Source organism: Balaenoptera borealis (genome assembly GCF_965194805.1).
Source record: "Balaenoptera borealis genome assembly, chromosome: 13".
NCBI lineage: Eukaryota > Metazoa > Chordata > Mammalia > Artiodactyla > Balaenopteridae > Balaenoptera > Balaenoptera borealis.
Genome location: NC_138870.1, coordinates 52,464,033 through 52,491,006, shown reverse-complemented (window position 1 = coordinate 52,491,006; position 26,974 = coordinate 52,464,033). Strand labels below are relative to the sequence as shown.

Here is a 26,974-nt window from a genome sequence, read left to right as displayed (position 1 = left end):
CTGAAAAGCAGAACAATTTAGGAGATTATTTATTGTATGTAGAATCTTGTCCATCTACCACCTAACTAGTAGTCTCCCATTAGGCATCACACATTTGGGAAAAAGATGGCCTAGGTTTTTGTGACTTTAAAGGTGTTTGAAAACTGTTCATACAGTTGTAGTGATGCCTCCTTCCCAGCCTCGCCCGACCCCCGATTCTGCCTGATGCCACACTGACAGTCTCGTTCCTGCTTCTCCCCATACAGGTACACACTGGCGGCTCAGGACCTGGTGATGCGTGCCCGTGGCGTCCTGAAGGACAGAGGATGGCGGATATCCAATGACCGACTGGGCTCCGGAGACGACATCTCTGTATATGTCATTCCTTTAATACATGGAAACAAACTGTCATGAAAACAGCCCAGGGTTTTAGAAGGACAGAAGGGAAGAAAGCTGGGATGCCTCTGGGCAGGGCGGGGCTGGGAAGTGCCCCAGCAGAGTTCCAGATGATGCCACCTCTTCCCAGCCCAGGTGGGAAGCTTGCTGCTGAAAGGCCTCTGGCTGAGCTTCAAGAGGACCCTTGGGTTTCAGTTTCCTCGTTAGTAACAGGTCTGGATACTCAACAAGGGCAAAATGTAAAGGCTGCTACTGAGTGTTGTGTTTCTATCGGTTCCTTTCATAGGCCTCCTAGGTGGCTATTGCCCATTTGGGGGCACATCCATCATATTTATTTTATCCAGAGTAGCTGGGGCAGCCCTTTTCGGGTGTCACTGGCAGAAGACTCTTCAGCCTGCCAAGCTGCCAACTTCCCTACGGGTTAAACGTGCTGCATTGGAGAGTTGGGGATCATGCCTCAGAAGATGTAAGCGCCCATCTTCTAGTAAGCCTGAGATTTATTTCAGGGAACACTATCTGTGTGTGTGTGTGTCTCTCTCTCTCTTTACTGTTTTTTGGTGCCGGTGGGGTGCGGCAGGGACTTTTTTTCTTTTTTGACATTCCTTGAATCTTAATTGTTTTCCTTCCATAGAACAGGCCTGGGACTTTCCAGGCCCCTGCCAAGGAATCTGTGTGTCCAAGTCCAGCCCAGACCGTCCCCATATCCCGTAGCCCACACCACCCAGGCCGCCATCTGGAGCGGTGCCCTGGCTGATGGAGTTCAGTCTTTGTTATGTAACAGTTTGTCCCTGAGTTGCATTTTCTCACCAAATCAGTGTGTTTTCGTGGAAATATGGGTGTTTCTTTGGACCCACAGTTCCTCTGTCATCTTCAAGGGCCCCCCTGGTGTGGTTGAGGTCTCTCTGGGAGAGTCTGGATTTCGTTTCTGGAACGGTTGGCCCTCCCCCAGCCGCTGTGCCATAGGGACAGACACAAAGCAGAGTTGAAGCGAGCAGTTTAAGAGGGTCCTTGTATCAGTCAGTTCACCAGACCCCATCCGAGGACCACTCCTCCATCTGGATCCAGGTTCCGTGGACGGGGACTGTCCCTAAGCCCCCTCCAAATAACATGTGAAGGAGCAGAGTTCTGTCAAGAAGCAGCTGTCTCCGCCTCCCCATCATATCTGGGCAAGGCCCGCTCAGAGTGGCCATTTGATAAAAGTGAATTTGAATCAGGCTGACTGGTCGTCCTCAGGCTGGGCACTCTCTTCCTTCTCCACGGGATCATGTCCCAGCCCCCCAAGTACCAAGACCCCTGTTCCCACTGTCACTCCACCTCTGGGTGTTCCTCACAAGCACAGCAGCAGCAGACAGGTCAGATCTACCTGGGGCTCCTCGGCCGGCAGGACTCGCAAAATAGTGTTTAGAAATCACTTTTAGGCAGACCGCTTCTGGGCATAGGGGGACCTTACAGAGCAGTGTCCAATCACTGAGTCTTCTCCCTGCAGACCGCCTGTGGTAGCGTCACCATCTTGACTACTTTTTGTAATAAGACATGCTTCCCACCCATTAGAGACAAAGGTCATTGGTGTGATTCCCCCAGAAGGCTGGAGAGCCAGTTCCACTTCTCCTGTTTGTTCCATCCCTTCCCCAGAGGGGAGGACAGGAACCTTTCCTCTGGGATAGTGGATCACCTGCGTTTACATTCTTGGAATGTAGATATTTTCTTAGGAATGTCCTGGAGCCTTCCTGCTTCGGAATGTATTCATCCCACAGTGAGGAGACAACGCCTGGTCTGGCAGGTGAAGTATGGCGGGAATTCACCCACCGAGCGTTTGCCAAAATGTTGTTTGGGAAGAACTGGACTCACTGGTCCCTTGTCAGGAGTCATCGTCATCTGACGGCTTCCCTCCTCCTTCAGGAAATCTTAGCCACCCCCAGCGTCTCTGTGGGGAGAAGTCTGTGGTAAACCATTCGCTGCCCTGGCAGAACAGGATGCTCTGGGGAAACAGGCAGGCATCCTACAACCGTGTGGTCCGCTTTCTGTTGCTGCTCTGACTCTCAGAACCACGTACGAATTTGGAAACTTGAGGAGGTTTTACATGGAGGACTCTGAGCTGCCTTCTTTGGGAAGCTGTCCTCGCAAGCAGTCACCTCTTCCCCGTGTTCCCACTGCCTTTCACTTCTTTTATTTCCGGGGCTTCTATCTGGGCCCTACCTTGAGCTTCTCTGGTTTTATTCAAGGCACCAGAGTCAGAGTTTGCGTGTGCATATCATATAGATGTCATAACAACCTGGACTCAATTCTCCAATTCATTGCCTGCCAAGGCATGTCTCAGCAAATACTCTGGAAGCCCCTGATTCAATTTATCCTAAAGTCTTGAGTATTTAGTCCTACTGGATTTAGTTAGAAAGGTGTCTAGGAATTCTCTTTATAAGCCCCCTTGGGTGGAAAGATCTTAGTAGCAAGCTGAAGCCATGTTGTCAGTTTGGGGGATTGGAAGGAAACCATAAATGAGATGAATAAATCAAATGTGGAAAAAAAATGATTTGTTAATGCCCGCGGCAGGTCTGCCCAGCACCGATATTGCTCTGTGAATTGAGCTTACTCAGTTTTAGCCTTATTTTTCCCCCTTGGAGCATTCCTGGAAAGGTCAAAAGGCAACACACTCAAAATTCTGCAGAACATATTTATACGTGGTTCTGGGATCTTGCGTATCTGACTTACAGTCAAGTCTGCTTGCCCTAGTAGCCTCAGAGGAAGTCTTATTTAATAAAAAGCTTTCGATTTCCTAGTCAAGTCTTTACGGTTATCTGGGGGGGGGAGGGGTGTGGCCACTTCCTTTAATGAAAGCCTCTCTCAGTTCTAAATCTCTTTGCTGGACTGGCACTTGCTCTTCAGAATATTTGGTGACACTCTTTTCCTTAAAGAGAGCAAATTCGCACTCCATCCACACTGCGGCATTTTGTCAGGCAACAGCCAAACCTGTGTTCTCTCAAAACCTGAAATCAGAGCAGTGCCAGAAGCCAGAAAACTGGAGGGTGTGTTCTCCTGTGGTTGTGCTTGCCTAACTGCTGTTCTTACAGAGGGAACAGAGAAGTGAAAGTCGGGCTAGGCCAAGTACTCAGCTTTCTAATAGGACAGAGCCCCCAAAGTGGGAATTTGTTATTTTCCACAGTTTACAGTTTTGGGGAATTTGGGGTATTTAATTTTTTAATCCCTAGCAGTTTACCTCCATGAGGCTGCATGAGGTCAGCTGTGCTCATTCTTTTTGTACTCTTCTAAGTATTCATTTACTTCTTGGAAAGAATCACAGCTGTCAGTAGATACTGGTGGGCAAGGATGAGAGTCCCAGTATCCAGAGCTGGCCTCAGATCTTGGCCATTCGGGCAGGGTTTTCAGTTCACCAAGAGCACTAGCGTGGAAACACTTGGAAAAAAATCTCCCACATCTTTACGACTCTGGTCTAACCTCCTTCCTCATCTGCCAATCAACTTTATTTACAAGGCCACGAGTAGTCAGTGGTTTTCTTTCCACCACAGTCTGAGGATCTTACCTTTCCTTAAGCAGCCCAGCAGCTCCACTGTTTTCAGACTGAACATGTTAAACTTAATGAGATTCTATTTTTGGTAAGTTCGTGCTACTGGGACACATGAAGAAAGCAGTGAGAGTCACTGTCTATGCAAAAACCCACCAGGCTGACCCTAAAAGGTAGCAGATCTAAGAAAACAGTAAAACAGTATCTGGCCACCGGACAGAATTTTACATTAGGAACTTGGATTTTTGAAGACTTTCAATTGCAGAGACATGTCACAGCCTGCACACCATAAACCCCCCAAGTGTACTTTGGTTCTGTGTGGGTGATGTGACTTATGTGCATACACTGGGGTTTTTCAGGGGACACTACATGAGCAGCCCCACCTGCCCCTTCGGTAAGTACCGTGGAGGCTCTTTGTGGTTCAAGTGTCAGTGCAGGGCGTGCTGCTCTTTCTAATCCACGTGATTTGTGTAAATAGCTTTAATTTTGCCTTTGCGTCTTAGATGTTTTGTTTATGTAGCGACCAGGTAGACAGTGACCAAATGAGGCTTTAAGTGTATTGTTTTCTACTGTGATGTACTTGAAGGAGAGTCTCGTGTCCTCCACTCTTCCAATCTTCCATAGTATTTTGTGTTTGGGGTGTCCTGAGGTTACTCTATTACTCCTGTTTTGCTTCCATTTTCTTTGTTTCTTTTGGAAACCCAGGGAGGCCCACAGTGGAGATCATTTGTAAGGACCATATCATGGTCTGGGTTTCCAAGAAAATACCCTACGTACAGTGAATGAGAGGAATCTGCCTGAAAATGGTTTCGGAACCATGTACCTTTATGCTTTGTGATTGTGAAACCTTGACTTTTGTAACCCAAAAATGAAAACTGTTTAGTAAAGGGGATCTATTTTGTGTGTTTTGAAACTTAGGTGCAATGTTCCCTGGAAAAAGCTAAAGAAATGTATATGCTCAATGCCATTTTAAAATAAAATATTATACATATGTATATAGGACACCTTTAGCAAAACGTTTTTGTGTCATTTCGTTTAATTCACTAAGAAGTTTCTTCGTACCAGGTAGTGGAATGAGTTGAGAGGGTCATGGCCTCATGGGGAGTCATCAACTGTGAACAGACTCAAAAGAAAATCAGACGGGAATGGATGCCAACACTATAAATCTTCACAGGAATCAGCAGTAAAAGCTGTACATTTCATCAGTGCCTCTAGAACTACCATGGATATTACTCCCAAGAACTACTCCCAACAGGTAATTCTTTTTTTTTTTTTTTTCCATTAAGGATAACTGACAGACAGCATTATATTAGTTTCAGGTGTACAGCATAACGATGCAGTGTGTGCATATTGTGAAACGATCATCACATTAAGTCTAGCGAACATCCATCACCATACAGCATTACTAACTTTTTTTCCTTGTGATGAGAACTTTTAAGATTTACTCTCTCAGCAACTTTCAAGTACGCACTACAGTGTCATTAGCAAATACTATGCAATTATAGTATAGCCACCATGTTGTACATTACACCCCCAGTAGTCAGTGGGGGTGTAATGTACAACATATTGCAATTTGCATAGCAATTTGCATAGCAAATACTATGCAATTATAGTATAGCCACCATGTTGTACATTACACCCCCAGTAGTCAGTGATTTATTTTATAACTGGAAGTCTGTACCCATTTCACCAACTCCCCACCCTGTGCCTCTAGCAATCACCAATCTGTTCTCTGTATCCATGAATTAGGTTTTTTAAAAATTAATTATTCAGGTCCCACATATAAGTGAGCTCATACAAGATTTGTCTTTCATAGGACATAGCATAATGACTTGGCATGATGCCCCGAAGATCCACCCGTGTTGTCACAAATGGCAAGATTTCATTCTTTTTTATGGCTGAATAATATTCCATTATAGCTCCATCTCTATCCCTATCATTGATCTATCTATAAAAATACATACACACCACAGTTTCTTTATCCATTCATCCTTTGAGGGACATTTAGGTTGTTTCCATATCTGGGCTATTGTAAATAATGCTGCAGTGAACATGAGGGTACATATAACTTTTTAAATTAGTATTTTCATTTTCCTTGGAGAAATACCCAGAAGTGGAATTGTGGGATCATATGGTAGTTCTATTTAATTTTTTGAGGAATCTCCATACTGTTTTCCATAGTGGCTGCACCAATTTATGTTCCCAACAACGTTTTTCTCCACATCCTGCTAACACTTATTATTTCTTGTCTTTTTGATAATAACCCTTCTGAGAGGTATGAGGTGATGTCTCATGGTTTTGATTGGCATTTCCCTGATGATTAGTGATGCTGAGCCTCTTTTCATGGACCTGTTGGCCATCTGTATGTCTTCATTGGAAAAATGTCTATTCAGATCCTCTGCCCATTTTTTAATTGATTTTTTTTGAGTTGTATGAGTTCTTTATATATTTTGGATATTAACCATTTATCCGATAAATGTCTACGATTTGTAAATATTTTCTCCCATTTAGTAGGTTGCTTTTTCATTTTGTTGATGGTTTCCTTTGCTGTTCAGAAGCTTTTTAGTTTGATGTAGTCCCTCTTGTTTATTTTTGCCTTGGGTGCCAAATCCAAAAAATGTTTGCCAAGACCAAGGTCAAAGAGCTTATTACCACCTACGTTTTCTTCTAGGAACCTTATGGTTTCAGGTCTTACATTCAAGTCTTTAATTGTTTATGGTGTAAGTAGTGGTCCAGTTTCATTCTTTTGCATGTGGCTGTCCAGTTTTCAATGCACCATTTATTGAAAAGAGTGTCCTTTCCCCAATGTATATTCTTGGCTCCTCTGTTATAAATTAATTGACCGTATATGCATGAGTTTATTTCTGAGCTCTCTATTCTGTTCCACTGATCTGTATGTCTGTTTTCATGCCAATACCATACTGTTTTGATTACTATAGCTTTGTAATAGAGTTTGAAATCAGGGAACATGATGCTTACAGCTTTTTTCTTCTTTCTCAGTGTTGCTTTGGCTATGCAGGGTTTTTGTGGTTCCATATAAATTTTAGAATTGTTTGTTCTATTTCTGTGGAAAATGCCATTGGAGTTTTGATAGGGATTGCATTGAATCTGTACATTGCTTTAGGTAGTAAGGACATTTTAACAATATTAATTCTTCCAGTCCATCAGCACAGTATATCTTTCCATTTATTTGTGTCTTCAATATCTTTCATCAATGTCTTATAGTTTTCAGTGTACAGGTCTTTCACCTGCTTGGTTAAATTTATTCCTAGGAATTTTATTCTTTTTGATACAATTGTAAATGTGATTGTTCCTTTAATTTCTCTTTCTGATAGTCTGTTATTAGTGTATAGAAATGGAACAGATTTCAATGTACTAATTTTGTATCTTGCAACTTTACTGAATTCATTTATTAGTTCTAACAGTTTTGTAGAAAGTCTTTAGGGCTTTTTTTTTTTTTAACATATACTATCATGTGATTTGCAAATAGTGACAGTTTTACTTCTTTCTTTCCAATTTGGGTGCCTTTTATTTCTTTCTCTTGCTTAATTTCTCTGGTTATGACTTCCAACACTATGTTCAATAAAAGTGGCAAGAGTGAGCATCCTCATCTTGTTCCTGATCTTAGAGGAAAAGTTTTCAGCTTTTCATCACTGAGTATGATGTTAGGTATGGGCTTGTTATATATGGTCTCTATTATATTCAGGTAAATTCCCTCTGTATCCACTTTGTTGAGGGTGTTTATCATAAATGGATGTTGGAATTTTGTCAAATGCTTTTTCTGCATCTATTGAGATGATCATATAATTTTTATCTTTCAATTTGTTAGTGTGATGTATCACATTGTTTTGTGGATATTGAACCACCCTTGCAACCTTGGAATAAATTCCACTTGATCATGATGTATGATCCTTTTAATGTATGGTTGAATTTGGTTTACTAATAATTTGTTGAGGATTTCTGCCTCTATGTTTATCAGGGATATTGGCCTATAATTTTCTTTCCTGGTGATGTCCTAATCTGGTTTTGGTATCAGGGTAATACTGGCCTCATAAAATGAGTTTGGAAGTGTTCCCTTCTCTTTTTTGGGAAGAGTTTGAGAAGGATTAGTATTAATTCTTCTTTGAAAGTTGGTTAGAATTCACCAGTGAAGCCATCTGATCCTGGACTTTTGTTTTTCTTGGGAGGTCTTACTAATTTAGTCTCCTTACTAGGAATTGGTCTGTTCAGACTTCCTATTTCCTCATGATTCAGTCTTGGAAGGTTGTATGTTTCTAGGAATGTATCCATTTCTTCTACGTTGTTCAATTTGTTGGCATATCGTTGTTCAATTTGTTGGCATATCATTGTTCATAGTAGTCTCATGATCCTTTGTATTTCTGTGGCATCAGTTGTAATGTCTCCTCTTTAATTTCTTTCAGCCCTCTCTCTTTTTCTTTTGATGAGTCTCACTAAAGGTTTGTCAGTTTTATCTTTCAGAGAACCAGCTCCTGGTTTCATTGATATTTTCTATTCTTAGTCTATTACTTCATTTCTATTCTTAGTCTGTTATTTCATTTATTTCTGCTCTGATCTTTGTTATTTCCTTCTTTCTACTAACTTTGGGCTGTTTTTGTTCTTTTCTAATTCCCTGAGGTATAAAGTTAGATTGTTTATTTGAGATTTGCTTGTTTCATGAGGTATATACATTTATCACTATGAACTTCCTTCTTAGAACTTCTTTTGCTGCACCCCATAGGTTTTCATGTGTTATACTTCCATTTTCACTTGTCTCAAGGGTTTTTTAATTTCTCTATTGACCCATTGATTTTTTCAGTAGCTTGTTTAATTGCCACATATTTGTGAATTTTCCAATTTTATTCTTGTAATTGATTTCTACTTTCATAGCACTGTGGTCAGAAAATATGCCTGATATGATTTCAGTCTTCTTAAATTTGTTAAGACTTTTTTGTGGCTTAACACATGGTCTATCCTGGAGAATGTCCCATGCACACTTGAAAAAAAATGTATGTTCTATTGCCATTGGATGGAATGTTTTCTATATGTCTGTTACGTCCATCTTGTCTAATGTGTCATTTAAGGCATATGTTTATTGATTTTCTGTCTTAGTGATATCTCTATTGATGTGGGTTATTAAAGTCCCCTTCTATTATTGTATTGCTGTCTGTTTCTCCCGTTAGGTATGTTAGTATTTCTCTCACAAGTAGTGCTTAGCGTATCAGATTACCTCTTGAAAGCTGTAGTAGACTGTCTCCAAAGCTGGCTGCCAACTATGCCTTCTATGTTGGTTTGCAAATGCTCCTTTTCTTATCAAGAGGTGGTATTTGTATCCCCATCCCTTGAATTGGTCTGGCCTGTGACTTGCGTTGATTAATAGAATGAAGAAATGACACTCTGAGAATTCCAAGCCTAGGTCTCTAGAGGTCTGATACCATAAGTGAGGCCCAGCCACTTCTCAGCTGTTTAAGCCATTCCTGCTGAGTTCACAGACATCACAGGACAGGGAGGAAAACCATCCACACTGAGCCCTGCCTGAATTCCTGACCCACAGAAACATGAGCAAATAAATGGTTTTGGTTTCAAGCCACTAAGATTTGGGTAGTTTATGATACAGCAATAGATAACTGAAACAAAGTATAGACAACCTGGTTCTGGAGGATTTGGGGTAAAGTGATTAAAAATATCAACTAAAAGAAGAAAATGACATTGAGAAAGTACATTTGTACTTGGGAAATAATCCTCCTTTTGGAACCTGGTAGAGTGAATGGGGGAAACAAACTTATAGCAATAGTGCAGAGACTCTAACATGGCTGTGATGGTATCTGAGCAAGAGTTCTCCGCCCCACCTATGCTTCTGCTTCTTTGTGCAGCTTAAAATGATCATTAGTAAGCCAGGAAAATTATGACTATTGGGGCTATGACTCTAGATCGGGGAAACAAAGGTCTTTAAGCCCTCACTAATGATAAGCCCATCCCATGTTGTACCTTTATGACTGTTGGGAGAGTCAAGTGGTTCTTTGGCTCCTAAGACTGTTGCTTGAGAGTGTTAGCTTATATCCGAGTAGAAACATAATTTTTAAATTGTGAGTATGAGAATTAAAAAAAATTCTCCTCCTCATCTAAAAATCCCCATCTACAAAATACTTCAAACTTGTTGCCATCCCAGTTTTTTCATTTAATTAAATGACAGGCCAAAGAGTGAATTATATATCCTAGCAATTAGTCTGCCTTTTTAATTGCTTTTTCTATCATTAGAGCCCTGAAAAGACTGCTGCTCTCTTAGTACATCTCCCTACATTTTTTGGCCTCATGTCTTTCACTTTTGATGAGATTTTACAGCCACCTAACCTCCTTTGCTTTATTGATTCCACTTAGGCTGCCTTCAAGAGATTCAGATAGTGACTGAGCATGAGACGGAGGCAGGGTGCACCGTGACTGCCTTGCAAGGACCAGGTCTGATCAGTTTGGTGGTCCAAGGGGACCATGGACAGATCTTTGGAAAGTGTGAATGCAGATCTGGAGGACAACACTATTCTAAAAGGGGCATACAAATATGAGCTTTCTCTTTTACCCTCTTTTTAAATTTTAATTTACAAATCTAGTCACAAAAAAGTAAAAATAGATAAGCCCATTCAGAAGGCACTGTTGTGAGGTGGGAGTGGGTTTGGGGAAATTGTTGACATAAGGATAGGAGAAAAGTGAAGTTGCAGCAGCAAAATATCTCAGAACAAGTCATTTCACACTCTTTAAGCACTACTAGTACATTAGTAACCAGTCATCTCTGATTAAAGAACTGCAGAACCTGAAAATAGTAGTCTTAGCAGTTCTGAGTTTGACATTACCTCCTTTTTGAATTTGGTCAGTGAGAAAAAAAGTTGGGAGGACGTGCTGGAGAACTGTAAAATTTCTACTCTCCTGTCCTAGGTGAAAAAAAATCAAATTTCTGATTCCTGGAAGCTCTAAACGTTAAGTCAGGGGACATTTGGCCAATCTACCAATTGCACAATAGAATTTGAAAGAAAATTAACAGCGTGGTTGTTTTCATACTTATGAACAATATAAGTGCTATCATTATTAGTATTGTATGCCTTAAAATACAATGCAAACAGACTCAAATATACATTACAACATCATCTATAAATACCTGGGAATTGCTTCAAACATAAAGTGAGGAGGAGGAGTTGAGGGCACACAGATAAAAACAAGATTGGCCATGTTGGAGAAAGTTATGCAAACTTGGAAATAAAAGGATGACTGCATGTTTTTTCAGTGTCTTTCCTGGAATATCATCTACCAGGTCCACCCAAGAATGATTCAATTCTTCGGTTAGGGTTCAGCAAACTTTTTCTGTAAAGAGCCAGACAGTAAATATTTAGGCTTCAGGGGTCATTTAGACTCTGTCACTCAAATCTGCTTTGGATCTGAGCTAGGATCTGTTCTAAAATGGTAAAAAGTCAAGCTTAATATCTTGATCAGAAGTATTAATTCATGAAAATATGGCCTGATCGTGCTGCTCTGGTGTGAAATGAATGAAAAAGTCAAATACATTAGTATACACTAGTGGCCTCTAATTAAGAAAAAACAGATGAGTAATCATTTACCTTGTTTTATTGGGTTACAAACAGAAAATAATTTATAAATTTGCCAGTTTTTTTATTGCTAAGATAGTCTTCTATTCAGCTTTTAGCCACAATGGTGGTGGATGCATCAGGGTTGTGATACTGTTATTTCCTCAGTACTAAGACACCATCAGTTCTGCCACCAACTCAAAGCAGTTAAAATTTTTTTTTAATTTTCAAGGAGGATGTTAACCCATCATTTACCACACTCCAGCAATGAGGCAAAGAAAAACATGCATGCATTATGGTCTTGTTATGTGTTGTTATGTATTATATATTTATTAGGCCCTTTGCTGGGCACTTGATATCTGGGTTCTTTTATCTTCTTCTCGGGTAAATATTGTCACATTTTATAAATGAGCAAATAATTTCATTCCATTGTGATCAGAGAGCCTACTTTGTATGATTTCAGTCCTTTTAAATTTATTGAGGTTTGTTTTATTGCCTATCATATACTCTATCCTGGAGAATGTTCCATTTGAACATGAGAAGAATGTGTATTCTACTGCTGTTGGATAGAGTGTTCTGTAGTTGTCTATTAGATCTAATCAGTTAACTCCTCTATTTCATTGTTGATCTTCTGCCTAGTTGTTCTACCCATTATTGAAAGTGAGGTATTTAAAGTCTCCAACTGTTATTGTTGAATTGTCTGTTTCTCTCTTCAGTTCATCATTTTTTCCTCTGTCTTTTGGGACTCTGTTGTTAGGTGCATATATGTTTATATTTGTTATCCTTTTCTGGTAGATTAACCCTTTTTTTTTTTTAATTTTTTTATTATTATTTATTTTTATTATTTATTTTTGGCTGTGTTGGGTCTTCGTTTCTGTGCAAGGGCTTTCTCTAGTTGTGGCAAGCGGGGGCCACTCTTCATCGCGGTGTGCAGGCCTCTCACTGTCGTGGCCTCTCTTGTTGTGGAGCACAGGCTCCAGATGCGCAGGCTCAGTAGTTGTGGCTCACGGACCTAGTTGCTCCGCGGCATGTGGGATCCTCCCAGACCAGGGCTCGAACCTGTGTCCCCTGCATTGGCAGGCAGACTCCCAACCACTGCGCCACCAGGGAAGCCCTAACCCTTTTATCATTATAAAATGTCCTTCTTTGTCTCCAGTAACAGTTTTTATCTTAAAGTCTATTTTATTTATGCTTTGAATAATTTTATTAAGGTAAAAACAGATCCGTATTTGATCCAGAAGATTCCTCACAAAATTTCATTTCCATCTGCAAGGCATTTGACCAATAAACATGCCAGACATTCCTAGAAACGCACTGACAAAGTGCATATGATTTTAAAGACATTCTCTAATCAAATAAAACAAGATTCCTTAAGTACAGAAAAAAAAGTCTATTTTGTTTGTTATTTGTATAGCCACTCTAGCTCTTATCTGGTTATTTTTTGCTTGGTATATCTTTTTCCATTCTTTCATTATGAGCCATTTTGTAATTTTAAATCTAAGGTGTCTCTTATAAAGAGAATATAGTTAGATCATATTTTTAAATTCATTCTGGCAATTTCCACCTTTTGATAGAAATGTTTAGTCCATATACTTTTAATGTAACTATTGATAATGTAGGACTTATGTTTACCATTTTATTATTTGTCTTCTGTGTGTTTACCATTTTATTATTTGTCTTCTGTGTGTCTTATGTCTTTTTTGTTTCTCTATTCTTCCATTATTGCCTTCTTTTAAATAATTTCTAGTACACCATTTTAATTCCCTTGTTTCTTTACTATATTCTTAAAGTTATTTTCTTAGTGGTTTCCCTGGAGATTACAATTAGCATCTTAACTTAAAACAACCTAGTTTGTATTAATGCCAAATTAATTTCAATAGTATACAAAAACTTTGCCCCAGTAAACACTTCCATTCCTTTCCTCTTCCATTGTGCTATTATTTATCATGCAAATTACATCTCTATACAATATAAGCCTATCAAAAGTTTAATAATCATTGTTTGATGCATTGTCTCTTAAATTATATAGAAGGAAAGAGTTATAAACAAAAGTACATTTATACAGTCTTTTATAATTCCCATATATATCCTTTTTTCTTCCTGTGGATTCCAGTTACTATCTAGTATCCTTTCATTTCAGCCTGAAGGATTCTTTTTAGTATTTCTTGTAAAACATGTCTGCTTGGGACAAATTCAGTTGTTTATCTGGGAATGTCTTAATTTCTCCTTCATTTTCTGAAGGATAATTTTGCTAGATATCAAATTCTTATCTGACAGGTTTGTTGTCTTGTTTTGTTTTTTTACCTTTCAGCACTTTAAATATATCATCCCACCACCTTCTAGCCTCCATGGTTTAATTTGGGATCTTATTGAAGATCCCTTGCATGTGATGAGTTACTTTTTTCTTGATGCTTTCAAGAGATTGACTATGATGTGTCTAGGTGTGATCTCTGAGCTTATCTTACTTGGAGTTCACTGAGCCTATTGGATATGTAGATTAATGTTTTTCATCAAATTTGGAGCACACCTTCAATGCTGTGGAAAGCAATTCACAACTCTACCTTGCCCTTCACTTCCTGCTTTTGCAGAGCTTTAAGGTCAGGCAGGTCTTTCCTGGGCATGCATACTGCCCTGCACATGTGCAAGGACTTTTAGGTCTTCAGTAATATGCTGTAGCTTTTCAAAGGTCTCTATGGACATCTTCACCAGTTTTTTCCTTTTTCAGGTTTTTGGTCAGCTTCTTGTTAACCTCAACTGGTATGACTGCCTTAGATAGCTATGATGTTAAACAAACAATTTTTGCTGATTGTTTTCAACTAACAAACACCTTGGGGATAGAGTTGTTCACACAGAGCTGGTCAAGTTAAGACAAGCCCTGAGAATGGGGCCTTTCCAGAGAGTGAGATTCAAAGAGTGACAGTTCTCTGGGGCTGGGGCTTTTGGGGGAGCTACAAACCCTATCTATCTACCCCCAATCTGCAAACCCAAATCTGCTAGTCTGCTGGATCTCAGAGATAGTATAGTTGCAAGGCTGTTGTTGTTCAAGGCTACTACAGATGTGGAGAGAGCATAAGGAAATTGGTCCAGTTAAAATGCTGCCTTATTCCTATCAAGATTCAGCTGTTCTTGAATAAACACTCCTTGGATTGTTGCAATCCTTTGCTTAGTTTCCAGAGTTCTGAAAAAGGTGATTTTGGCAATTTTTGCCAGTATTCTCTTTGCTTATATGGAGTAATGGATTTTTAGAGGTCGTTATTCTACCATTCCAGAAGCACTTCTCCAGATGAGGAAATAAAGGTTCAGGTAGGTTAAGTAGTTGCCCAAGGACCCAGAGCCAAGCAGCACCAAAGCCAGGATTTCAAATCCAAGGTTCTATTTTACACTCAACTGCCTCTCCCTACAACAACAGTTTTCTGGAACATCTCATAAGAGAATAAGCAGTGGTTACAAAACCTCCATCATGTACATACTTATTTAGACAACATTTTTAACAAAGCCCTGTCACATGGATCTCCATTCCTGAACTTTGAACTTTGTACCAATTAAGCAGTATCATCTGACCCACCAATATCATCTTCTATAAAATGTATTTCTGCCACAGGCATTTTATTTCCCTCTCACTCTAGTTTGACTCTTACTCAGCTGAAGCTCTATGCCAGCATCTCCTTAGCACTTATGATGAAGGTTTATGTTGGCAAGACTTATTTTCAGCATGAAATTGAGTACCAGAGTCAAATATAAGGCCCTTACCCAAGCAGAATAAACAAACAGTGTGCTACCCCAGGGGTACTAGGCACAATACCTGAACTTTCTATAAATTTTTCAGTAACAAACAAGTGAGCAGCAGGTAAGCGTCAGCTCTCCATGCTTGCCAATTAATAGCTGAAGAAGAGGAGATACCCAGGGTCTGGAAGAACTGAACAAAATTATGTTCAAATTCCTCTTGAACGAGAAGTGTGCTTAAAACATCCTACATTCTTGAGCACTGACCTGTAATAAAAGTAATGTAAAAGGTAAATCTTTTACCAGGGTGCCCAGCTGCACTATTTATTACAAAACCTGAAGTGTCGGGATGGAGAGTCATTTACTGCAGTGGTATCAATATTACAGCTCTTGACATCTCTCTTTATGGGCTCAGTTGACCTGAAATAAGAAAACCATTTCACATACTAACAGGGCATTTTTTGATGATCCACTTTGACCTCTGCCTCTGGGCTTAGCAATAAGAGTGATAAGATGATGACATTTTTAATAGAACAAAACCCAAAGACTTTAAGCTTAAGGGAACCTAAATCCAACAATGCAGTAGCCATGAACATTTAATTAGTTAATACCTATCTCTTCCTGCAGGGATTTTAGTCCCTGCCTGCACACTAAAATCACCTGGGAGCTTAAATAAAAGTCCTCAAACCAATTAAATCTGAATCCCCCCAGGGAGGGACCCAGCCATTAGTATTTTTGAAATGTTCTCCAGTTGATTCTAATGTGAGAACCACTATGTAAAGATATTAAGGACACACACACCAGAACTAGCGTTGGCAGATTTCACAAATAAACAAACAGTATAAGACATCTAGTTAAATCTAAATTTCAGATAAACAAAGAATTTTTTAAAATATAAGTATGTCCTATGCACTATTTTGGACATACTTATATAATTATTTGCTGTTCCTCTGAAATTCAAATTTAAATGGATGTCCTGTATTTTATCTGTAAAACCTATACAGGACAAAACTGAAAAACAGTAGGGGCACAAATAAAGCTCCACCAACAGAAATTTCGCTGGTTAGTTTCTTATCAAAAAAGAAGATCACCTGGAACATAACAAAAAGTCATGCCAGGCCAAAGCCATCCTGAGGGAGAGAGTTTTCAAGTCCCGGAGGAGGAGGGAGAGCCACAGGCACGTTGCAGGCAGGCTTCCTTAGTGCCTGCATTAGTTTGCTACGGCTGCCATAACAAAACACCACAGACTGGGTAGCTTAAACAAAAGAAATTATTTTCTCACAATTCTGGAAGCCAGAGGTCCACGATCAAGGTGTTGGCAGGTTTGGTTTCTCCCGGGGCCTCTCTCCTTGGCTTGGCTTGGCCTTTTTTGCTGTCCTCGCGTAGTCTTTTGCCTGTGTGCATGCATCCCTGGCGTCTCTTTGTCCACATTTCCTCCTATAAGGACACCAGTCATATTGGACTAGGCCCCACCCGCGTGACCTCATTTTACCTTAATGACCTCTTTAAAGGCTCTATCTCCAAATACAGTCACATTCTGAGGTAGTGTGGGCTTGGATTGACAAGTGATTTTTCGGGAGACACATTTCAGCCCATAACAGTGCCCCTCACTGGACTGCAGGCCTGCGGGAGGCTGTGGGGTGGCATGGTCTGATGTCCTCTTCCCAGTGCCACCCTAGCCCAGGAGAGTGACTGTGCCCCTGAGCTACCAGGAAAATGGAAAGGGGAGTTTCTGAGGGAAGGGACAGAAATGAGGGTCAGGAGGGCAGGAGAGGATCCACTCTTTTCTGGGAAGAAAGGGGTTAAGAGTGATGCCCTCAGATGGGAAGAGGATTAGAGGAAGGGAAGGGGACCATGTTAAACCAAGAGGGATCGTATGCAGAAGAAAGGAATATGAACACACTACCCACTCTTCCGGAGCTTGAGGGCACTAGGAAAGGGAGTAGAAATCACGATTTCTAGAGCCAAGGGGAAAACCGTAGAAACTGACCCCTAGCAACACTGCTGCCTGTTTCCTCTGTCCCTTTTAGGGGGAAAAAACTGCCTCAAATGTTATGACGCTTTGCACAGGACACAGAGAGGAGCTTGCCCGGTCGTCATTTCATTGAATTCTCGGGCTTGGTCAGCCTTTAAGAACACAGTTCATTGTCTCCAAGCAGCTGACCTGGGTTTTTCTGCTCTCGGGCATGAATATGCATGGTAAGGAGCCCCAGATGTGCCGAGGCTGCTGGCAGGTTTTCAGGACTTGCAGGCTCACAAGCACACGCGCCGGTCTGCTCGGGTTTTAGGCGGTGCCAGCGGAAAGAAGAGCCAAGAAGTTTCCCTCCCGGGGGTTGTTACTGCGAGTCCGTCCCCGCTGGATGCGTGGGCAACACCCGGCAGGGAGGGCTCGGGCGGGTGCAGCAGGACCTGGGGGAGGACGGAATCTTGACCTAGGGTTTTGGATGGGGGTTAAAGCACAGCACTCTCCTATTTTCTCACGTTCCACGTTTGCAAAGAGCTCGGCGGGGAACCAGCTAACAGTGCAAGGGGGAAATCCAGCCACAAAACCACTGAACTCTTCCAGGGTGGTGAGCCCCTGAGGTGCCTGTGCCCCAGCTTCTGGCGCCTTTGTCCCTGGGCCCACCGCGCGCTCTGGGCGGAAGGTCGCCGGCGAGGGCGGCCCGGGGGGCTCACCCGCCCCGAGACTGGCTGCCTGGCCCAAGGCCAAGTCCCGCCGCGGCCACTCTCTGCCATTCCGACGTGAGTGAAGGCTCCTTAATAAGAGTGTAAATAAAAACCGGGCTGAGAAATGAGTTTTCCATGCCAGCAATCACCGGCCGAACCTCGGCTGTAAATAGCCTGGCGGAGCCGCGCAGATGGAGTCCCCGCACCTGGGGGATCGGGCCATCTCTGAGCAGCGCCGGGGCCACAGCTGGGCGCAGCCCAGACGCCAGTCCTCCGGGAGGCCGCGCGCGCCGGGCCCGGATTCTGCAACCACAGATAACGCGCCGCCCGGCGGGCCCCCTCCCCTCCCCTCCCCCGCACTGGAATCATCCTAGCCTGCTATGTCCTCGGGAGGGACGGACCGCCAGGCCCCCTAATTTATGGTCATTGGTGTAATAGCTCTAACGTGATTTATCTGACCGCAGAGGAGATGGCAAACGCTTGGAGATGAATGATTGGCCGGGCAGGCTTTGTGCATTTCTGATTGGCCTTATTAATTTCGAGCAGAGCTGGGCAGCAGCCTCTTGACTGAGACAAGGAAGTCAACTTGGCAGCAGCCTCTACGTAGAGCCAGTTGGGGCCTGGCAAAGGTTTAGCTTTGGCACAAACTGAAGGAATAATGTATTGCTTAAAAATTCGGGGAGTTTGACAGAATGTGCTAGCATACTGATTAAAGCAGATTTCGTTTGAGAGAGGGTAAGGATCTTTTGATTTGACAAATTCCTTCCCCCCCCCCCACTTTGTGTTTGTATAGGCCTTGGGGGTAGGAGGGAGAGCAGGAAGAGTATTTTTTTGTTTTTTATTTTTAATGTTTGAGTGAGGGGCAGCGGGATGCAACACTTACTGCTTAGAAGGGAAGGAATTTGGGGGAATCATGGGGCAAAAAAGTATCCAGAACATCCTTCTAAAAATGTTACATTTCACAATCATTTGTGTGGGGAAAAAGATTTCTTGCCTTTTGAGTTCTCTTCAGACATCACAACTAGTATTTACGGTATATATAAATTACTGGATAAGCACACCAATATACCACACTTTCACAAGATCATTACTCTGTGTCACTGTAGTAACTGTCATTTAAATGTCACCCTTGAGTGATGCGACTTAGCCCCTTGAATAAAAGGGACCAGATAAGAATATTGGGGGAGTTAACAATATTTAGTGGAAACTATTTCCATATGAATGAATTACAAATTCAGTAGGGGTGAATATGCAATTTAAATGTACACATATTCATTTACTGTATTTATTTGTGCGTGTAGGACTCAAATGTAGACACACAGCACTAGGCAACCCCCAAATACAATCCTGAACACTCTGTTCCTCAGGGGAACCAGAACAAAGCCAGAGTGAGAGCAAGAGAACGTGACTGCTTGGGGAGGGGGCAGGTTGGTGTCACACGTGCAGTGGCACAATCATTTCTTTCATTTATAGCTCTAACCAGAAAAATAGACTGCGAGCAGCTGAGTACCAATTTATTTTGCTGCCTGAACCAATGAGTGGTTGCCTTAAATGTCATTGAGCTGGAAGGCTGTGCATTTCATTCCCTGCCAGGTTACAGGAAGCTTTGAAGCAGGTCGAGAAGGCGCCCAGTAATTGTCCTGCCACCTATCAAGGTGGGCAAGTGCAATCCTGCCAGGTAGAATTGGCCCAGTGGGGGATGAGAGCTGCCTGTCGTCACTGACGCATCTCATCAAATGCTGCTTGAGTAGAAATGAAGGTGGCCCGTTTAGTCCTATTACAAGAGCCAAGTGGAGCAGAAGGTAAGGGTTACCTTCCAGAACAACAAAAATGGATTTGGAGGTTAGGAGCGGGGACTTGTTTGGGCCACAGGCCATAGAATGTGCACGCGACACACAGGTCCTGCGTCCAGCTCCCTAAATGTGTAACACATGAAATAAGTCCAGTTAACAGAGGTATGAAGGAGTGCTGTGGAGAATCAGAGATTAAGAGTCTAGAAGGGTCAGGGAAGGTTTTCCGTGTTGACCACTGCACTGGGTCATGAAGGATGAGTAGGAGTTGGTCCAGGATAGAGGGTGAAGGTCATGCTGGCCACGGGTGGATCATGGAGCATAAAGGAAAGGAGGCAAAGAACAATCCTGTTTAGTGCCTGATGAGGATCCTGTGTGTACAAGTTCAAGCTGCATCTCACCTCTCTGTGAAACTAAACGCTTATAAGATGCCAGAAATTTCGCCCCCTAATAAAGATTAGCAGTCAGGTGTCTCCTAACTTTCTCAAGACCTTAATGGAAAACCATGTATGTTTCTTTAAGCACATCTAGCCGTAATGACTGCAAGCAAACCAAAACCACAAAAGAGAACTAAACTCTGAACTCCGAGTGTAACTGTTTTTAGCTTAAAATAATCCTTCTCCACTAATTTGACATGTGACCCAGAAACAAATACTAAGTGCTATCTCTCCAGCTTTCCAACTGAAGTCTGGTCTCTAAGGACAGACAGGCTGGCAGCGAAGCAGCGGCATTCCCTCCATCCACACAAAGGTCTGGCTCTGCCCCTCCGCCTTTCCCCACTGGGCTGCTCTCTGGACACTGCAGGAAACTCATCTGTCATCACAACAAAAATCAGCTCCGTTCGTTTGCCTTCTTTTGTTCACTGGGAAGCTCCCTCCCAGGTCACTCGGTAGATGCTTCTCTTTCTTCCTTTCTTCCTCAGCCTCCCAGCGTCCTCCTCCTCCCTCTGAACTGCTCATTGTCAAAGATCGGAATTATGACTGCGGAACTGACTGCTGCCCTCAGTTAAAGAAAAAAGGAAAGCACCTCTTTTGTCTTACTTCAGTCCACCTCACAGGCTGTGTCTTGTATCAGCTCTAGTTTTCTCTATAAAGATGTAGTGGTACTAACCTTGTCTCAGAGAATACACATTCCCTTAGTTGTGGGTCCTGGGCCATCACAAACAGCATTCCCAAGTCCTCTATTCTCATATGCAGCCCATTTCCTATCTTACCTGAAAGTAGCTCCTTCCCTTTTTGGCTGTATTGTTTCAATACTTCCCTGTGATTTGGATTTGAGCTTTTTCAGAGGCTTCCTTGAAGAAATCACAGTGCCTGTGTATCAAGGTCAGGAGCCTGTATAGCCCAGGGGCTTGCCAAGGGGTCTTGCACTTGTGAACAGCAGTTCTGGGTGACTGACAGGCCTTGGGGTTTTATTCATTCATTTTGCAAACTTTACAGAAGCCCCTTCACTTCTCTTAGGGGATGTGGAGAGGAATAAGAAGCCTCTGGTCTCGGGCCACAGACCTTAAGTGTGTAACGCTCACATGAGAGAGTACAATGAGAGAGGTATGAAGAGAGCTGTGGAAAATCAGAGAACGCGTTTAAGCGTCTGCAAGGAAGCGCATCTCTCCCACATGTGTTGGTCATGGCACTGGGTCAGGAAGGATAAAGAGGAATCAAGGGGAGGAGGGGTGGAAGGTCACGCCAGCCACGGGTGGAAAACAAAGCTTAAGTGAGAGGAGGAAAAGTAGGACAGGTGGAGAGAAGAGGCAGGGAGGCATCTATGGGGTCGATTAGAAAAGAGAATAAACAAAGGGAAAGATGGATATGGACAGGAGTGCAAAGGGGAACCAGTAATTGTCTCCACTACTACTTGGCTGCACCCACGCCTTGAATAGCCAGGCGCACTCCCAGGGCAAACACCGTCCTGACTATACTATATCCATTTCACCAGAAGATGCTGAAGCTTCAGGAAACGAGTGACTTAGAATGGTCACAATATGTTACTAAGAGCATAAGGCAGGTATAGAAAAAGGACAAAAAGACCCAGGCATTAATAAGTTGCGAAGAAAATACACTGAAATGGTATTAGCTCTGGGTGGTAGGATTATGAATTATTTTAATTTTCTTCTTTTTACTTATCTGGATTTTCTATCCTATGGTGAGCATGAATACTACTTCATAGGCTACTAACTGAGTAATCTTTAATAAAACATTTCCTGATAAAAGGGTTCCTAAAGTTTAAGTTCACGATGATGGTATCTGATCCTTAAATAGAAAAGCAAAGGTAAAAAGCTAGGACTATCTCATTCAGCGTGCAGGCTTTGTACAGATAACTTGGGTTATGTCTCATTTATACGTACGTAAATACTGCAGCCACCGCCATCCTCCCTCTATGCACAAGGGCAGAGACAAGCCTACAGCCATCTTAGTATCCCCCACCCCTAAGGCAACAGCTCACATAAGCAGATGCACATTTAATGAATGTTGTTTAACGAAGGATTCCTAGACCTTCTGACCTTAAAACCAGGACCCTTTCCACTACAAGATGTTTCTCGTACTTCAGCATGCATCACAATTATCTGGAAGGCTTGTTAAGACACAGAATCCTGGGCCCCACCCCCAGAACTTCAAATTTCATAGGTCTGGGGTAGACCTGAGAATATCTGCATTTCTAACGGGTTCCCAGGAGATGCTGATGCTGTTGATCTGGGACCAGACTAGGAGAACCACTGCTCTTTCATACTGTCTGCAGGTGGAAGGGTCCTAAGGGCTGCCTGCAGTCGCACATACTTTCACAACCACGACTTGAAAGAATGCTCCAAAAGATACCACGAAGAAGGGTTACAGCTAAAATAGCTGGCAGAGAGCTGAAATGACCAAGAATGCTTCTAATTCAACAGCTTATTTATTACATTTTGTCCAGTACTAGGACTCATTGTTTGGTATCTTCAAAAATCATGGAGTTTGGTCATGGAGTCCAGAATAGCACACAGGAAATGGAAAATAATGATATGTACAGTTGGATGACAAAATGTGTGGTACTGAGAAGTTCTATGAGAGAGTAGGGAGGGACCAATGTTAACTAGACTTGAAAGGCAAAGCTTTACTGAAAATCTAGTTTGAGACCTTGGAGGATGCTATTTAGGGTATTTATTGCTGTATAGCAGATCACCCCGAAACTTAGTAGCTTAAAACTACTATCGAGGGACTTCCCTGGCGGTCCAGTGGTTAAGACTTCGCCTTCCAATGCAGGGGGTGCGGGTTCAATCCCTGGTTGGGGAGCTAAGATCCCACATGCCTCGCAGCCAAAAAACCAAAACATAAAACAGAAGCAATATTGTAACAAATTCAATAAAGACTTTAAAAATGGTCCAGATCAAAAAATCTTAAAAAAAAAAAAAAAACCAAAAAACTACTATCATTATCTCATGGTTCTGTAGGCTGACTGTACTCAACTGGGTGGCCCTGCCTGGGATCTTTCGAGTAGTTACAGTCAGAGAGTAGCTGGGACTGGACTCGCCTCGAGGCTCAGCTGGGCTGGTTGGCTAACGTGGCTTCTTCACTCCCATGCTGATGGCTCAGCCTCCTCCACGTGGCTTGTCTGCCTGGACTTATTAACGGCAACGGCAGTTCAGGGCTCCAAGAGACAGGAAACCGCCCGTCCTCTCTTAAAGAGCAGGCCCAGCATTGGCAGAGTGTCACTTCTGCCACAGTCTATTGGTGAAATTAGTCACAGTCAAGCCCAGGTTCAAGGGGGCAGAGGAGTATCTCCCAGTGGGGGAGCGGCATGTGCACAGAGAAGAAACTGATGGCAGCCATCTCTGGAGACAAGCTACCACAGATGGGCAGGCAGAGCAGACAACATAGAGCATGAAGATGCAAGAACCAGATGGGGGCCGGGAGGAGATGTGAAAGCTTGTACACAAGAAAAATCAAAGGAGCTGAAAACTGAAATGAAGCGTCTGGGTCGGATCTGATAAACAATGGGGGAAATCACTGTAAGTTCTTAGGTAGCAAAGTGGCTTTCACTCACTCAACACACCCACGTGCATTGTTCGCCTGCTCGCATCAGGCTGGAGTGGTGTACATACAAACATACACAAGGCAGGCACGGGCCAGCCGCCACAGATCAGAGTTTAGTGGGAGATGCACATGAGTGAACAGGCACTTACAGTTCGGTGTGATGATTGCTAACAAAGGGGAAAGTGTAGGGTGTTATGAGAGCATCTAACTCAGATAAGGAAGCAGGAGGGGAGAAGGGGGGTAGCTCAATTTTTTTTCTTTTTTCTTTTTTTTTTTTCTTTCAAGATCCCTCTAACAAAAGTTCCTGGGCAAGACTGGAGGAGGGAAAGACAGAAGCCAAGGAGACCAGTTAGAGCACTGTAGCTAGACAGGTGATTAGAATTAGACACTGTAAATCTCCTCCATCTCTAATGAATGAAGATGCAGCCCTGATAGGGAGTATGCCTAGAGCATGATGGGTGTTAAAGTTGTCACATCTTCCCTTTTAAAGATTTGGTCCTACCCAATATATAAAGTCATCTGATAAAACTTGTAAAATGACAACAGGTGGTTGGAAAGCGCCCGAAGCATTATTGGGCACACCTGGGAGATCACATCAAAGGCAGCTGTGTGGAGTGTTCCTTCTCATGCCCCGGAAGCACCTCCCAGATTCCAAAGAAAGAGCTTATTGTACTCTCGGAGGCACACGGAGTCACTGAGTAACCTTTCGGGGAGGAATTTTGATTTTTTTGTGCTTGTCTACATTAGATAAGCTCGTGTCTTTAGGACAACACCTGCAGTAAGTTGCTTATATGCTGCTCCAAGGAAACAGGACTGCTGATTGTAATCCCAGAGAAATCGCTTTCCACCAGAAAGGGGGCTCCACTTGGTCCTCCGAGTGGTGGCGCTGGGCCCAGCCCCGCTTCCCACATGTAGTGCACCGCCAAATGCACAGTAGAGGATCAATGACTATTTGACTAGCTAGGGTGTATCAAATTTTTACAGATCACAGATGGCAATGGGGTGAGGTACACACAAAGTACTTAACTCTCCATCCTCGACTCTGTCAGGAGCTCTAAGTGTGCAGTTAACTATTTAGAGAAATGGAGGAGGTTCTAATGTACTACCGAGGGCACAGGAATAACAGTTACACTGAGCCCTGGTATAGAGTACACTGGAATAACTTTGCTATGGAAAATGGTGACAGCTAAGTCAACAAGATGAGGTGGCATCTCCTGTTTGTCACTCTTCCCATTACTGTTTCGAGCCTGTTTTCAGGCATCTCTTTTCCTGTCTACTCCTTTTGTTCTTTGCTTGCTTTCATTCAAGATTCTTCCCCAGAGACTGTGTGGGTATGGAGGGGAAGGGAGGGAATTGGTAGGAATGTCCATTTTCCTCTTGCTAGCTTGGGCTTCTGCTAGCTCCCACCAGAGTAGAAGAGGGGAGCTGGAGAGAAGACCACTGGGGAAAAGAGAAGTGGAGGCAACAGGAGGCCCGAGGCAATGTGGGGAAGAACCTCCCTGGCCCAAGGCAGGGCAGAGGATAAATACTGAGATAGATAGGAAGCGAAGAGACCACTCTAAGCAGCAGTCAGCCAGCAAGCCGGCCAGCCTGGCCCTTTGCTGACTTTCCTCTCCCTTGCTTTTGCTTTGTCTTTTCCCTGGTAATGGCACCTTACTTGGAAAGAGAGGAGGAGGAAATTTGGGTTCATCAATTTTAGATATTTAGTTGTTCACAGTTAAATGCTGTATTAGTTTTCTATTGCTGCTGTAATATTACTACAAGCTTAATGACTTAAAGCAACACAGATTTATTATCATATAATTCTGGAGTTCAGAAATCTGAAATGGGTCTCACTGGGCTAAAATCGTGGTGTCAGCAGGACTTTCTGAAGGTTCTAGAAGAGACTACACTTCTTTGCCTTTTCCAGCTTCTAGAGGCAACCTGGGTCCCTATTACACTGTGATTGCATTGGGCTCACCAGGTAATCCAGGATAGTCTCCCTATTTTAAGGGCAGCTGATTAGCAACCTTAACTCCATCTGCAATCATAATTCTTCTTTGCTGTGTAACCTAACATATTCATAGGTTCTGGGGATTTAGGATGTGGACATCACAGGGTGGGAGTGGGTGGGGTTGACCTCAAACACTGTATAACCTTTCTGAAACTACACTGTTTCAAATTTTTCCTAGTACTCTTGAAAACCAAGAAGAACTCAATGTCAGTTGTTTGTTTTTCCTCTTATGGGTTTGCTGGAAACAGAAGTAACAATCCTAACCATCTGTCATTTAAACAAGGGAAGATTTATTGCTTTTGACTAAAAAGACACTTGTCACAATAGCAGTACTACACCCTTCCGCAAAGACAGAGCCCCTCTTGCAGGGGCCGCAGCATACCATCAGCATGTCACCTGGCTCCACTCTCTTACCGGTGCTGCACAGTGCTCTTTGCCCTGAAAGGCAGTCAAGAGGATATGACACTGTAACAAAGGGGCAACACACAGATCCACCGTCCTGGGAGACTCCGCCATTTATTTGGATCAGTTTTATAGTCTCTATAGAATGGAAAGGCTATCATGCAAAATGACTCCTGGCCGTTTATTTGTCGACTCAAGCAATGGGACACAACTGCTAGCAAGCTTAAGAGGGGTGCTCTAGTCCCAGACAGGCTAGACTTCAATCGACAAGAGAAGACTTGGATTGGCTATTGTTTTTGACAATGTTGGTAGACATCACAATTAGGCAGGGGAGATAAAGAGCTAACATTACCAAAGAATAATTTTTTAAGAAAATAATACATTCTGCATTTTATCTTTTTCTGAGCCATTTCCTGAATATTCCTTTAAACTGGCAATAGGACCATTTCCCTGATGACAAAAGGCCGTTCTTTAAGTGGTAAGGTACATATACAATTTCAGGAGCGTAGAATGGTAAGTGTGTGTGTGTGTGTGTGTGTGTGTGTGTGTGTGTGTGTGTGAGAAAGAGATTAAGATTGAAATTATATAAGTGTATTAAGCATGTGAAAGAGACTTCAGACTACTTCAAGTAGCTACCATTTATGAACACTCCTTGTGTCAGGACTTTGTTGGGCACTTTAGGTATATTATCTGTGATCCTCAGAACGACATTTCATTGTAGGTATTACAAATAGGAAACTGAGGATCAATGAGATTAAGAAATTCACCTGAGGCCACACAGCTGTTAAACAGCAGAGAGAGGAAATAACCCTCTGGCCACCTGATCTAAAGCCCTCGCTCCCTCTTGCACAGAATAACTCACTGCTGGATCATCCATGCCTCTAAGGTTAAGTGGTGGCAATGGAAATATGTATCGATAGAAGTTCCACTGC

The 26,974-nt window shown here is 42.6% G+C and overlaps 2 protein-coding genes and 1 long non-coding RNA gene across 6 annotated transcripts in view; 2 read left to right on the top strand and 1 right to left on the bottom strand.

Moving 5' to 3' along the window:
* The window catches only part of PPM1H (protein phosphatase, Mg2+/Mn2+ dependent 1H), a 275,787-nt gene extending 270,879 nt beyond the window's left edge, over nucleotides 1–4,908 (top strand). For all 3 annotated transcript variants that reach the window (XM_082351253.1, XM_082351252.1, XM_082351251.1), the window contains one exon: nucleotides 246–4,908. In XM_082351253.1, coding sequence (XP_082207379.1) covers nucleotides 246–323 — 78 coding nt within the window. In that variant the 3' untranslated portion in view covers nucleotides 324–4,908. The remainder of the gene's footprint in view (nucleotides 1–245) is intronic.
* LOC309609612 overlaps nucleotides 1–26,974 on the top strand; it is a 526,119-nt gene that overhangs the window by 473,825 nt on the left and 25,320 nt on the right. The gene's annotated exons all lie outside the window — the stretch shown is intronic.
* Nucleotides 25,909–26,974, bottom strand: part of MON2 (MON2 homolog, regulator of endosome-to-Golgi trafficking) — a 147,739-nt gene continuing 146,673 nt past the window's right edge. For both annotated transcript variants that reach the window (XM_082351172.1, XM_082351173.1), the window contains exon 36: nucleotides 25,909–26,078. The gene's annotated coding sequence lies outside the window, so the exon portion shown is untranslated. The remainder of the gene's footprint in view (nucleotides 26,079–26,974) is intronic.